This window comes from Coregonus clupeaformis, chromosome 1, assembly GCF_020615455.1.
Source record: "Coregonus clupeaformis isolate EN_2021a chromosome 1, ASM2061545v1, whole genome shotgun sequence".
NCBI classification, from domain to species: Eukaryota; Metazoa; Chordata; class Actinopteri; order Salmoniformes; family Salmonidae; genus Coregonus; species Coregonus clupeaformis.
Genome location: NC_059192.1, coordinates 95,496,256 through 95,510,619, shown reverse-complemented (window position 1 = coordinate 95,510,619; position 14,364 = coordinate 95,496,256). Strand labels below are relative to the sequence as shown.

The 14,364-nt window shown below is 45.3% G+C and overlaps 1 protein-coding gene across 4 annotated transcripts in view; it reads left to right on the top strand.

Annotated features, from left to right (window-relative positions):
- The window catches only part of LOC121577848 (protein TANC2), a 151,487-nt gene that overhangs the window by 51,742 nt on the left and 85,381 nt on the right, over positions 1 to 14,364 (top strand). For all 4 annotated transcript variants that reach the window (XR_006002689.2, XR_006002686.2, XM_041891806.2 and 1 more), the window contains exon 3: positions 5,900 to 6,048. Coding sequence is in view for 2 of the 4 variants with exons in the window: in XM_041891806.2 (XP_041747740.1) it covers positions 5,900 to 6,048 (149 nt within the window). In the remaining 2 variants the exon portion in view is untranslated. The remainder of the gene's footprint in view (positions 1 to 5,899; positions 6,049 to 14,364) is intronic.

The window sequence follows — 14,364 nt, the reverse complement described above, 5'->3', positions numbered from 1 at the left end:
AGCCAGTACATGTCCAGGCCCGTCTGAAGTTTGCTAGAGTGTATTTGGATGATCCAGAAGAGGATTGGGAGAATGTCATATGGTCAGATGAAACCAAAATATAACTTTTTGGTAAAAACTCAACTCGTCGTGTTTGGAGGACAAAGAATGCTGAGTTGCATCCAAAGAACACAATACCTACTGTGAAGCATGGGGGTGGAAACATCATGCTTTGGGGCTGTTTTTCTGCAAAGGGACCAGGACGACTGATCCGTGTAAAGGAAAGAATGAATGGGGCCATGTATCGTGAGATTTTGAATGAAAACCTCCTTCCATCAGCAAGGGCATTGAAGATGAAACGTGGCTGGGTCTTTCATCATGACAATGATCCCAAACACACCGCCCGGGCAACGAAGGAGTGGCTTCGTAAGAAGCATTTCAAGGTCCTGGAGTGGCCTAGCCAGTCTCCAGATCTCAACCCCATAGAAAATCTTTGGAGGGAGTTGAAAGTCCGTGTTGCCCAGCGACAGCCCCAAAACATCACTGCTCTAGAGGAGATCTGCATGGAGGAATGGGCCAAAATACCAGCAACAGTGTGTGAAAACCTTGTGAAGACTTACAGAAAACGTTTGACCTGTGTCATTGCCAACAAAGGGTATATAACAAAGTATTGAGAAACTTTTGTTATTGACCAAATACTTATTTTCCACCATAATTTGCAAATAAATTCATAGAAAATCCTACAATGTGATTTTCTGGATTTTTTTTTCTCATTTTGTCTGTCATAGTTGACATGTACCTATCATGAAAATTACAGGCCTCTCTCATCTTTTTAAGTGGGAGAACTTGCACAATTGGTGGCTGACTAAATACTTTTTTCCCCCACTGTATACAGTGTTGTAACAATGTGCAAATAGGTAAAGTACAAATGGGAAAATAAATAAACAAAAATATGGTTGTATTTACAATGGTGTTTGTTCTTCACTGGTTGCCCTTTTCTTGTGGCAACAGGTCACAAATCTTGCTGCTGTGATGGCACACTGTGGTTTTTCATCCAGTAGATAGGGGAGTTTATCAAAACTGGGTTTGTTTTCAAATTCTTTGTGGGTCTGTGTAATCTGAGGGAAATATGTGTCTCTAATATGGTCATACATTTGGCAGGAGGTTAGGAAGTGCAGCTCAGTTTCCACCTCATTTTGTGGGCAGTGTGCACATAGCCTGTCTTCTCTTGAGAGCCAGGTCTGCCTACGGCGGCCTTTCTCAATAGCAAGGCTATGCTCACTAAGTATGTACATAGTCAAAGCTTTCCTTAAGTTTGGGTCAGGTATTCTGCCACTGTGTTCTCTCTGTTTAGGACCAAATAGCGTTCTAGTTTGCTCTGTTTTTTTGTTAATTCTTTCCAATTTGTCAAGTAATTCTCTTTTTGTTTTCTCATGATTTGGTTGGGTCTAGTTGTGTTGTTGTCCTGGGGCTCTGTGGGGTCAGTTTGTGTTTGTGAACAGATCCCCAGGACCAGCTTGCTTAGGGGACTCTTCTCCAAGTTCATCTCTCTGTAGGTGATGGCTTTTTAATGGAAGGTTTTGGAATTGCTTCCTTTTAAGTGGTTATGGAATTTAACGGCTCTTTTCTGGATTTTGATAATTAGCGGGTATCAGCCTAATTCTGCTCTGCATGCATTATTTGGTGTTTTTTGTTGTACACTGAGGATATTTTTGCGGAATTCTGCATGCAGAGTCTCAATTTGGTGTTTGTCCCATTTTGTGAATCCTTGGTTGATGAGCGGATCCCAGACCTCACAACCATAAAGGGCAATGGGTTCTATAACTGATTCAAGTATTTATAGCCAGATCCTAACTGTTATGTTGAATTTTATGTTCCTTTTGATGGCATAGAAGGCCCTTCTTGCCTTGTCTCTAAGATCATTCACAGCTTTGTGGAAGTTACCTGTGGCGCTGATGTTTAGGCCAAGGTATGTATCGTTTTTTGTGTGCTCTAGGGCAACGGTGTCTAGATGGAATTTGTATTTGTGGTCCTGGCAAATGGACCTTTTTTGGAACACCATTATTTTTGTCTTACTGAGATTTACTGTCAGGGCCCAAGTCTGACAGAATCTTTGCAGAAGATCTAGGTGCTGCTATAGGCCCTCATTGGTTGGTGACAGAAGCACCAGATCATCAGCAAACAGTAGACATTTTACTTCAGATTCTAGTAGGGTGAGGCCGGGTGCTGCAGACTGTCTCACCCCACGGCCCTGTGGAAAGAAATGTGTGTGTTCTTTGCCAATTTTAACCGCACACTTGTTGTTTGTGTACATGGATTTTATAATGTCGTATGTTTTTCCCCCAACCCCACTTTCCATCAATTTGTATAGCAGACCCTCATGCCAAATTGAGTCAAAAGCTTTTTTGAAATCAACAAAGCATGAGAACACTTTGCCTTTGTTTTGGTTTGTTTGTTTGTTAATTAGGGTGTGCAGGGTGAATACGTGTTCTGTTGTACAGTAATTTGGTAAAAATTCTCTCTCTCTCCCTCTCCCTCTGTCTCTGTCTCTCTCTTTGTCTATGTCTGTCTCTGTCTCTGTCTCTGTCTCTCTCTCTCTCTCTCTCTCTCTCTCTCTCTTTTCTCTATCTCTCTCTCTCTCTCTCTCTCTCTCTCTCTCTCTCTCTTCTGTCTGTCTGTCTGTCTGTCTGTCTGTCTGTCTGTCTGTCTGTCTGTCTGTCTGTATGTCTCTCTGTCTCTCTGTCTCTCTGTCTCTCTCGCTCTCTCGCTCTCTCTCTCGCTCTCTCTCTCGCTCTCTCTCGCTCTCTCTCTTTGTCTCTCTCTCTTTTAGAAACACACACCCTGCCCTCACACAGGTTAGGGGCGTGTTAATTTACCTCATCCAAACACACAGCATATTGTGTGGGATGGGAAGAGTAGTGTGTGGAGGAATCTTTACAGGCAGGCATGTCATGTCATTGCTAGCAGGGGTTGGCTGTCCCAAAGCTCAATCTCAGGAGAATTTACCTCTGATGCACAGCTCAGCTCTCAGGAAAGTTCAGGTATAGAGTCTCTTTTCTCTACCATGCTCTACTCTATTCTACTGTACTCTACTCTACCCTACTCTACTTTACCCTACTCTACTCTATTCTACCCTACTCTACTCTACCCTACCCTACTCTACACTACTCTACTCTACTTTACCCTACTCTACCCTGCTCTAATCTACTCTACTGTACTCTACTCTACTTTACCCTACTCTACCCTGCTCTACTCTATTCTACCCTACTCTACTCTATCCTACTCTACTCTACTCTACTCTACTCTACTCTACCCTACTCTACTCTATTCTACCCTACTCTACTCTATTCTACCCTACTCTACTCTACCCTACTCTACTCTACTCTACTATATTCTACACTACTGTACTCCACTCTACCCTACTCTACTCTACTGTACTCTACCCTACTCTACTCTACTCTACTCTACTCTACTCTACTCTACTCTACTCTACGTTACTCTACTGTACTCTACCCTACCCTACTCTACCCTACTCTACTCGGTTTCTACCCTACTCTACTGTACCCTACTCTACTTTCCTCTACTCTACACTACCCTAATCGGTTTCTACCCTACCCTACTCGGTTTATACCCTACTCTACTCTACTCTACCCTACTCTACTCTAGCCTACCCTACTCCATTGTACTCCACCCTACTCTACTGTACTCTACCCTAATCTACGTACTGTACTGTACTCTGCTCTACTCTACTCTAATCTACTCAACCTTACGCTAATCTACTCTACTGTACTCTACTCTACTCTAAGCTACTCTACTCTACTGTAGTGTACTCTACCGTATTCTACCCTACCTTACCCTACTCTACTCTACCCTACTCTACTGTACTCTACCCTAATCTACGTACTGTACTGTACTCTACTCTAATCTACTCAACCTTACGCTAATCTACTCTACTGTACTCTACTCTACTCTAAGCTACTCTACTCTACTGTAGTGTACTCTACCGTATTCTACCCTACCTTACCCTACTCTACTCTACCCTACTCTACTGTACTCTACTCTACCATACTGTACTTTACTCTACTGTACTCTACTCTACTCTACTCTACTCTACTCTACCCTACTATACTCTACCAATCTCTACTGTACTCTACCCTACACTACCCTACTCTACGCTACTCTATTCTACTGTACTCTACTCTACTGTAATCTATCCTACCCTACCCTACTCTACTGTACCCTACTCTACCCTACTCTACTAGGTTTCTACCCTACTCTACTGTACCCTACCCTACTCTACGTACTGTACTGTACTGTACTCTGCTCCGCTCTATTCTACTTTACCGTACTCTACTCTAATCTACTCAACCCTACGCTAATCTACTCTACTGCACTCTACTGTACTCTACCGTACTCTACTCTACTCTACTCTAGTGTACTCTACCATATTCTACCCTACCTTACCCTACTCTACTCTACCCTACTCTACTGTACTCTACTCTACTGTACTCTACCTTACGCTACTCCACCCTACTCTACTGTACTCTACCATACTCTACTATACCCTACTCTACTGTACCCTACCCTACCCTACTGTACTCTACCCTACTCTACTCTACCATACTCTACTGTACTCTACCCTACTCTACTCTATTCTACTCTACTGTACTCTAATGTACTCTACTCTACCCTACTCTACTGTACCCTACTCTACCCTACCCTACTCTATTCTACCCTACTCTACTCCACCCTACTTTACTCTACCCTACCCTACTCTATTTTACTCAACCCTACTCTACTCTAGTGTACTCTACCCTACTCTACCCAACTGTACTCTATCCTACTCTACTGTACTCTACTCTACTGTACCATATCCTACCCTTCTCTACCCTACTCTACCCTACCCTACTCTACCCTACTCTACTCGGTTTCTACCCTACTTTACTGTACCCTACTCTACTCTACTGTACTCTACACTACCCTATTCGATTTCTACCCTACTCTACTCAGTTTCTACCCTACTCTACTATACCCTACTTTACTGTACTCTACCCTACCCTGCTATACCCTACTCAACCTTACTCTACTGTGCTCTACTCTACCCTACTCAACCCTACTCTACTCTATTGCAATCTACTATAACCTACCCTACTCTACTGTACTCTACTCTATCCTACCCTACTCTACTCTACCCTACTCTATTCGGTTTCTACCCTACTGTACCCTACTCTACACTACTCTACTCTACCCTACTCACCTCTACTCAGTTTCTACCCTACTCTGCTCGGTTTCTACTCTTCCCTACTCTACCCTACTCTACTCGGTTTCTACCCTACTCTACTCTACCCTACCCTACTCTAGCCTACCCTACTCTACTCTACTCGGTTTCTACCCTATCATACTCTACCCTACTCTACTCTACCATACTTTACTGGGTTTGTACCCTACTCTACTCTATGCCTACTCCCATTTGTGTTCTCTTTTTGATTTTGTGATTTTTATTGATTTGGTATTGATTTTCAGGGTTGGGACAGTTATCCATCAGTTTGTGAATCTAGAGTCTAGTTCCTATCCGAGGTGTGGTTGCCTTCCAGGTAAAGCCAGTTGGTTTACTCTGTTTTACACTCACTCATAAACATACTCCTTCCCTCTCTCTTCCTCCACTCCTTCTCTCTCTTTATGTCTCTCTCTCTTCCTCTTTCTCCCTTTCTCTCCCCCCTCTCTCTCTCTTCCTCTTTCTCCCTTTCTCTCCCCCTCTCTCTCTCTTCCTCTTTCTCACTTTCTCTCCCCCCTCTCTCTCTTCCTCTTTCTCCCTTTCTCTCCCCCTCTCTCTCTCTTCCACTTTCTCCCTTTCTCCCCCCTCTCTCTCTCCCTCTCTCCCTCTATCCCTCTCTCCTTCTCTCCTTCTCTCTCTCTGTAGGGGAGTCAAGCGGGGAGCTGGGCCCCCCTCCGTCGGTGGATGAGGCAGCCAACACATTGATGACGCGCCTGGACATCCTGTTGGGAGACAAAGCTAGTGAGGGGCCAGACGGAGAACATTACAACATGGATGAACCAGACAATAGACAGGTGGGTGTGTGTGTGTTTTGCCATCCCACAATGCTAACCCCTCCTCTCTCTACTACTGCTATCACTGAGGAAATACCTCTCTCCGTATTCGTGATATCTTGAGATTCCATTCAGTGATTCTCTATTTCCGATTTCATTTGGGAAACACACATACCTGGGATGTGATGACTTCCCTTTAACTGGCAGTTTGATGAGCTCCTTGTTTACAGCCTGTTGCTACATATCTCTGGAAGCCAGGTCCACAGATCAAAGGAAACTCACTAAATTGCACTTTACATTCCCAATTTGTCGGTTTCTCCACCGAGCATAAACTCTTCCGCCCTAATTAGGCCATTATATAACAAAGTTCCAAAATTATTTATTCCACTCGACGCATCAAAACTTCAAAACAGTCGTCGTTCGTTAATATATTCTGATACTTTAGTGTGCTGATAACCAGCAGGTTGACTAAGCCTCATGTTTCTCTCACCACTGACTGAACCTAGGCTGCTAAATGGCATTTAGATGTATAAATATACATGTATAGTGCCTTCAGAAAGTATTCACACCCCTTTACTTTTTCCACATTTTGTTTTGGGATTAAGGTGCGATTAAAATGGATTTTATTGTAATTCTTTGTCATTGATCTACACAGAATAATTTGAACATTTGCAAAACATTTATGAAAAATAAAACGCTAATATATCTTCATTAGATAAGTATTCAACCCTCTGAGTAGACCTTTGGCAGCAATTACAGCTGTGAGTCTTTCTGGGAAAGTCTCTAAGAGCTTTGCAAACCTGGATTGTACAATATTTGCACATTATTCTTAAAAAAATTATTCAGTCTCTGTCAAGTTGGTTGTTGAACATTGCTAGACAGCCATTTTCAAGTCTTACCATAGATTTTCAAGCTGATTTAAGTCCAAACTGTAACTAGGCCACTCAGGAACATGCAATGTCGTCTTGGTAAGCAACTCAAGTGTAGATTAGGCCTTGTGCTTTAGATTATAGCCTGCTGAAAGGTAAATTTGTCTCCCAGTGTCTGTTGGAAAGCACACTGAACCAGGTTTTCCTCTAGGATTTTGCCTGTGCTTAGCTCTATTCCGTTTCTTTTTATCATAAAAAACTCCCTACTCCTTGCCGATGACAAGCATACCCATAATATGATGCAGCCACCACCATGCTTGAAAATATGAAGAGTGGTACTCAGTGATGTGTTGTGTTGGATTTGTCCCAAGTTAATTTCTTTGCTACATTTTTTGCTGTTTTACTTTAGTGCCTTGTTGCAAAAAGGATGCATCTTTTGGAATATTTTATTATTCTGTACAGGCTTCCTTCTTTTAACTCTGTCAATAAGGTTAGTATTGTGGAGTAACTACAATGTTGTTGATCCATCCTCAGTTTTCTCCTATCACAGCCATTAAGCTCTGTAACTGTTGTAAAGTCACCATTGGCCTCATAGTGAAATCCCTGAGAGGTTTCCTTCCTCTCCAGCAACTGAGTTAGGAAGGATGCCTGTATCATTGTATTGACATGGTGTATTTATGAATAGGTGCCCTTCTTTGTGAGGCATTGGACAACCTCCCTGGCCTTTGTGGTTGAATCTGTGTTTGAAATTCACAGCTCGACTGAGGGACCTTACAGATAATTTTGTGTGTGGGGTACAAAGATGAGGTAGTCATTCAGAAATCATGTTAAACACTATTATTGGACACAGAGTAAGTCCATGCAACTTATTATGTGACTTGTTAAGCACATTTTTACTCCTGAACTTATTTAGGCTTGCCATAACAAAGGGGTTGAATACTTTTTTGACTCAAGCCATTTTAGCTTTTCAATTTCTATTAATTTGTTAAAATATTGAAAAACATAATTCCACTTTGACATTATGGGGTATTCTGTGTAGGCCAGTAACCAAAACTCTCAATTTAATCAATTTTAAATTCAGGCTGTAATAAAACAAAATGTGGAAAAAGTCAAGGGGTGTGAATACTTTCTGAAGGCACTGTATTATACAGTTGAAGTCAGAAGTTTACATACACCTTAGCCAAATACATTTAAACTCAGTTTTTCACAATTCCAGACATTTAATCCTAGTAAAAATTCCCTGTTTTAGGTCAGTTAGGATCACCACTTTATTTTAAGAATGTGAAATGTCAGAATAATAGTAGAGAGAATGATTTATTTCAGCTTGTATTTCTTTCATCACATTCCCAGTGGGTCAGAAGTTTACATGCACTCAATTAGTATTTGGTAGCATTGCCTTTAAATTCTTTAACTTGGGTCAAACATTTCGGGTAGCCTTCCACAAGCTTCCCACAATAAGTTGGGTGAATTTTGGCCCATTCCTTCTGACAAAGCTGGTGTAACTGAGTCAGGTTTGTAGGCCTCCTTGCTCGCACACGTTTTTTCAGTTATGCCCACACATTTTCTATAGAATTGAGGTCAGGGCTTTGTGATGGCCACTCCAATACCTTGACTTTGTTGTCCTTAAGCCATTTTGCCACAACTTTGGAAGTATGCTTGGGGTCATTGTCCATTTGGAAGACCCATTTGCGGCCAAGCTTTAACTTCCTGACTGATGTCTTGAGATGTTGCTTCAATACAGTGGGGAGAACAAGTATTTGATACACTGCCGATTTTGCAGGTTTTCCTACTTACAAAGCATGTAGACGTCTGTAATTTTTATCATAGCTACACTTCAACTGTGAGAGACAGAATCTAAAACAAAAATCCAGAAAATCACATTGTATGATTTTTAAGTAATTAATTTGCATTTTATTGCATGACATAAGTATTTGATACATCAGAAAAGCAGAACTTAATATTTGGTACAGAAACCTTTGTTTGCAATTACAGAGATCATACATTTCCTGTAGGTCTTGACCAGGTTTGTACACACTGCAGCAGGGATTTTGGCCCACTCCTCCATACAGACCTTCTCCAGATCCTTCAGGTTTCGGGGCTGTCGCTGTGCAATACGGCTTTCAGCTCCCTGTCAAGGTCGAGGTAAGGAGTAGACCAAGGCGCAGCGTGATGAACAAACATGACTTTAATTAGTTAAAGCGTCAAAATACAAAACAAAACACGACTCGTGACGTCCACGGTATCAATGACCGAACACGGAACAAAAACCCACAACCACAAAGGGAAAACATACAGTTAAATATGGCTCCCAATCAGAGACAACCAGCCAACAGCTGACACTCGTTGCCTCTGATTGGGAGTCACCCAGGCAAACATAGAATACAACAAACTAGAATGAACACCAACACAGAAATACACACATAGAAATGAACACACCCTGGCTCAACATAATGAGTCCCAGAGCCAGGGTGTGACAGTACCCCTAAAGGCGCGGACTGCGACCGCGCCTCAACTAAACAAACCAGGGGAGGGCTGGGCGGGCATACCTCCTCGGCGGCGGTTCTGGCTCCGGCCTTGACCACCACCCTCCAATACACCCCCCCATAGTGCCCCTGGTCCAGTCTGGCCCCGCCGGCTGGAGCAGGACTGACTTAACAGGAGCGATCCTTACCAGGCTGTCGACTCGCACCCCTGGCTTGGTGCGTGGAGGAGGAACGGGCCTTACCAGGCTGACGACTCGCACCCCTGGCTTGGTGCGTGGAGGAGGGACGGGCCTTACCAGGCTGACGATGCGCACCCCTGGCTTTGTGCGTGGAGGAGGAACGGGCCTTACCAGGCTGACGACTCGCACCCCTGGCTTGGTGCGTGGAAGAGGGACGGGCCTTACCAGGCTGACTTCTCGCACCCCTGGCTTAGTGCGAGCGGCAGGAACAGGCCGGGTCGGGCTGGCGACGCGCACCGTAGACTTGGTGCGGGTGGCAGGAACAGGCCGGACCGGGCTGGCGACGCGCACCGTAGGTTTGGTGCGAGTGGCAGGAACAGGCCGGGTCGGGCTGGCGACGCGCACCGTAGACTTGGTGCGGGTGGCAGGAACAGGCCGGACCAGGCTGGCGACGCGCACCGTAGGTTTGGTGCGAGTGGCAGGAACAGGCCGGGTCGGGCTGGCGACGCGCACCGTAGACTTGGTGCGGGTGGCAGGAACAGGCCGGACCGGGCTGGCGACGCGCACCGTAGGTTTAGTGCGTGGAGCAGGGACAGGCCGGGCTGGGCTGTCGACGCACACCGTAGGCTTGGTGCGTGGAGCAGGGACAGGCCGGGCTGGGCTGTCGACGCACACCGTAGGCTTGGTGCGTGGAGCAGGGACAGGCCGGGCTGGGCTGGCGACGCGCACCGTAGGTTTAGTGCGTGGAGCAGGGATAGGCCGGGCTGGGCTGTCGACGCACACCGTAGGCTTGGTGCGTGGAGCAGGGACAGGCCGGGCTGGGCTGTCGACGCACACCGTAGGCTTGGTGCGTGGAGCAGGGACAGGCCGGGCTGGGCTGTCGACGCACACCGTAGGCTTGGTGCGTGGAGCAGGGACAGGCCGAACCGGGCTGTGGAGACGGATAGGAGGCCTGGAGTGAAGAGCGGCCACCACCCGTCCTGGCTGAATGCCTACCCTCACACACTCTGTGTGAGGCATCCGCACAGGACGTACAGGGCGGTGAACCCCTGGCCTGGTGGCCTTCTGGATCCGCCCCCTTTTTCTCCTCCGTCAGCCCCGTCGTCCATGCCGTGTGCCCCCCTAAAAATTTTCTGGGGTTGCCTCACGACCGTCCGACGACGCACCCTGATCACGCCGTTGCTCCTCTCTCCGTCGCCTCTCCACCGTCTCACTCCATGGCCGGGCGATCCATCCCGGCCAGGATTTCCCCCCAAGTCCAGGACCCTTTACCGTCCAATATCTCCTCCCATGTCCAGGCTGCCTGCTCCTGGACACGCTGCTCCTCTTTCGCCAGGGCCTTTCCCGGCGCTTCCTCCCATGTCCACCCCAAGGGCTGCCCCTGGACACGCTGCTTGGTCGTTGCATGGTGGGTTTTTCTGTCAAGGTCGAGGTAAGGAGTAGACCAAGGCGCAGCGTGATGAACAAACATGACTTTAATTAGTTAAAGCGTCAAAATACAAAACAAAACACGACTCGTGACGTCCACGGTATCAATGACCGAACACGGAACAAAAACCCACAACCACAAAGGGAAAACATACAGTTAAATATGGCTCCCAATCAGAGACAACCAGCCAACAGCTGACACTCGTTGCCTCTGATTGGGAGTCACTCAGGCAAACATAGAATACAACAAACTAGAATGAACACCAACACAGAAATACACACATAGAAATGAACACACCCTGGCTCAACATAATGAGTCCCAGAGCCAGGGTGTGACACTCCCTCCAAAGATTTTCTATTGGGTTCAGGTCTGGAGACTGGCTAGGCCACTCCAGGACCTTGAGATGCTTCTTACGGAGCCACTCCTTAATTGCCCTGGCTGTGTGTTTCGGGTCATTGTCATGCTGGAAGACCCAGCCACGACCCATCTTCAATGCTCTTACTGAGGGAAGGAGGTTGTTGGCCAAGATCTCACGATACAAGGCCCCATCCATCCTCCCCTCAATACGGTGCAGTCGTCCTGTCCCCTTTGTAGAAAACCATCCCCAAAGAATGATGTTTCCACCTCCATGCTTCACGGTTGGGATGGTGTTCTTGGGGTTGTACTCATCCTTCTTCTTCCTCCAAACACGGCGAGTGGAGTTTAGACCAAAAAGCTCTATTTTTGTCTCATCAGACCACATGACCTTCTCCCATTCCTCCTCTGGATCATCCAGATGGTCATTGGCAAACTTCAGACAGGCCTGGACATGCGCTGGCTTGAGCAGGGGGACCTTGCGTGCGCTGCAGGATTTTAATCCGTGACGGCGTAGTGTGTTACTAATGGTTTTCTTTGAGACTGTGGTCCCAGCTCTCTTCAGGTCATTGACCAGGTCCTGCCGTGTAGTTCTGGGCTGATCCCCTACCTTCCTTATGATCATTGATGCCCCACAAGGTGAGATCTTGCATGGAGCCCCAGACCGAGGATGATTGACCGTCATCTTGAACTTCTTCCATTTTCTAATAATTGCGCCAACAGTTGTTGCCTTCTCACCAAGCTGCTTGCCTATTGTCCTGTAGCCCATCCCAGCCTTGTGCAGGTCTACAATTTAATCCCTGATGTCCTTACACAGCTCTCTGGTCTTGGCCATTGTGGAGAGGTTGGAGTCTGTTTGATTGAGTGTGTGGACAGGTGTCTTTTATACTGGTAACGAGTTCAAACAGGTGCAGTTAATACAGGTAATGAGTGGAGAACAGGAGGGCTTCTTAAAGAAAAACTAACAGGTCTGTGAGAGACGGAATTCTTACTGGTTGGTAGGTGATCAAATACTTATGTCATGCAATAAAATGCAAATCAATTACTTAAAAATCATACAATGTGATTTTCTAGATTTTTGTTTTAGATTCAGTCTCTCAAAATTGAAGTGTACCTATGATAAAAATTACAGACCTCTACATGCTTTGTAAGTAGGAAAACCTGCAAAATCGGCAGTGTATCAAATACTTGTTCTCCCCACTGTATATCCACATAATTTTCCTTCCTCATGATGCCATCTATTTTGTGAAGTGCACCAGTCCCTCCTGCAGCAAAGCACCCCCACAGCATGATGCTGCCACCCCCGTGCTTCACGGTTGGGATGGTGTTCTTCGGATTGCAAGTAACCCCCTTTTTCCTCCAAACATAGTGATGGTCATTATGGCCAAACAGTTCTATTTTTGTTTCATCAGACCAGAGGACATTTCTCCAAAAAGTACGATCTTTGTCCCCATGTGCAGTTGCAAACCGTAGTCTGGCTTTTTTATGGCGGTTTTGGAGCAGTGGCTTCTTCTTGCTGAGCGGCCTTTCAGGTTATGTCGATATAGGACTCTTTTTACTGTGGATATAGATACTTTTGTACCTGTTTCCTCCAGCATCTTCACAAGGTCCTTTGCTGTTGTTCTGGGATTGATTTGCACTTTTTGCACCAAAGTACGTTCATCTCTAGGAGACAGAACGCGTCTCCTTCCTGAGTGGTATGAAGGCTGCGTGGTCCCATGGTGTTTATACTTGCGTACTATTGTTTGTACAGATGAACGCGGTACCTTCAGGCGTTTGGAAATTGCTCCCAAGGATGAACCATACTTTTTACATTTACATTTTACGTCATTTAGCAGACGCTCTTATCCAGAGCGACTTACAGTTAGTGAGTGCATACATTTTTTTCATACTGGCCCCCCGTGGGAATCGAACCCATAACGCTGGCGTTGCAAGCGCCATGCTCTACCAACTGAGCTACACGGGGCCTAGAGGTCTACAATTTCTTTCTGAGGTCTTGGCTGATTTCTTTTGATTTTCCCATGATGTCAAGCAAAGAGACACTGAGTTTGAAGGTAGGCCTTGAAATACATCCACAGGTACACCTCCAATTGACTCAAATGATGTCAATTAGCCTATCAGAAGCTTCTAAAGCCATGACATCATTTTCTGGAATTTTCCAAGCTGTTTAATGGCACAGTCAACTTAGTGTATGTAAACTTCTGACCCACTGGAATTGTGATACAGTGAATTATTTGTGAAATAATCTGTCTGTAAACAATTTTTGGAAACTACTTGTGTCATGCACAAAGTAGATGTCCTAACCGACTTGCCAAAACTATAGTTTGTTAACAAGAAATGTGTGGAGTGGTTGAAAAACGAGTTTTAATGACTCCAACCTAAGTGAACATCCGACTTCAACTGTATATCCTACACATATATCCTAACCTAGGATGTTGACCTACAGCTTAACCTTGACTGTGACCTTATGCAGTGTCCTTCCTCCCCATGTTTGTCTAAACAAGAACATGATGACAGTCTCTTTCTCAGCATAATGCTCTATTGTTTGATTCCAGGGAAAACATGTTTATTTGCATGTTGAGGCTGCAAGTCTCCCTAGTGGCGCAGTGGTCTAAGGCACTGCATCACAGTGCTAGCAGTGTATGTAAACTTCTGACCCACTGGAATTGTGATACAGTGAATTATAAGTGAAATAATCTGTCTGTAAACAATTGTTGGAAAAATTACTTGTCTCATGCATTTGTGGAATGGTTGAAAAACTAGTTTTAATGACTCCAACCTAAGTGTATGTAAACTTCCAACTTCAACATATAATCTGTGTCTGGGAATTTGCTGCAAACAGTTCTTGGCACAATAAGCCTGCTTTTTAAGCAGTACATCAGATGCCCTGCTTTCTGTACCTCCAAGAGAGAGAGAGAGAGAGAGAGAGAGAGAGAGAGAGAGAGAGAGAGAGAGAGAGAGAGAGAGAGAGAGAGAGAGAGAGAGAGAGAGAGAGAGGGAGAGAGGGAGAGAGAGAGAGAGAG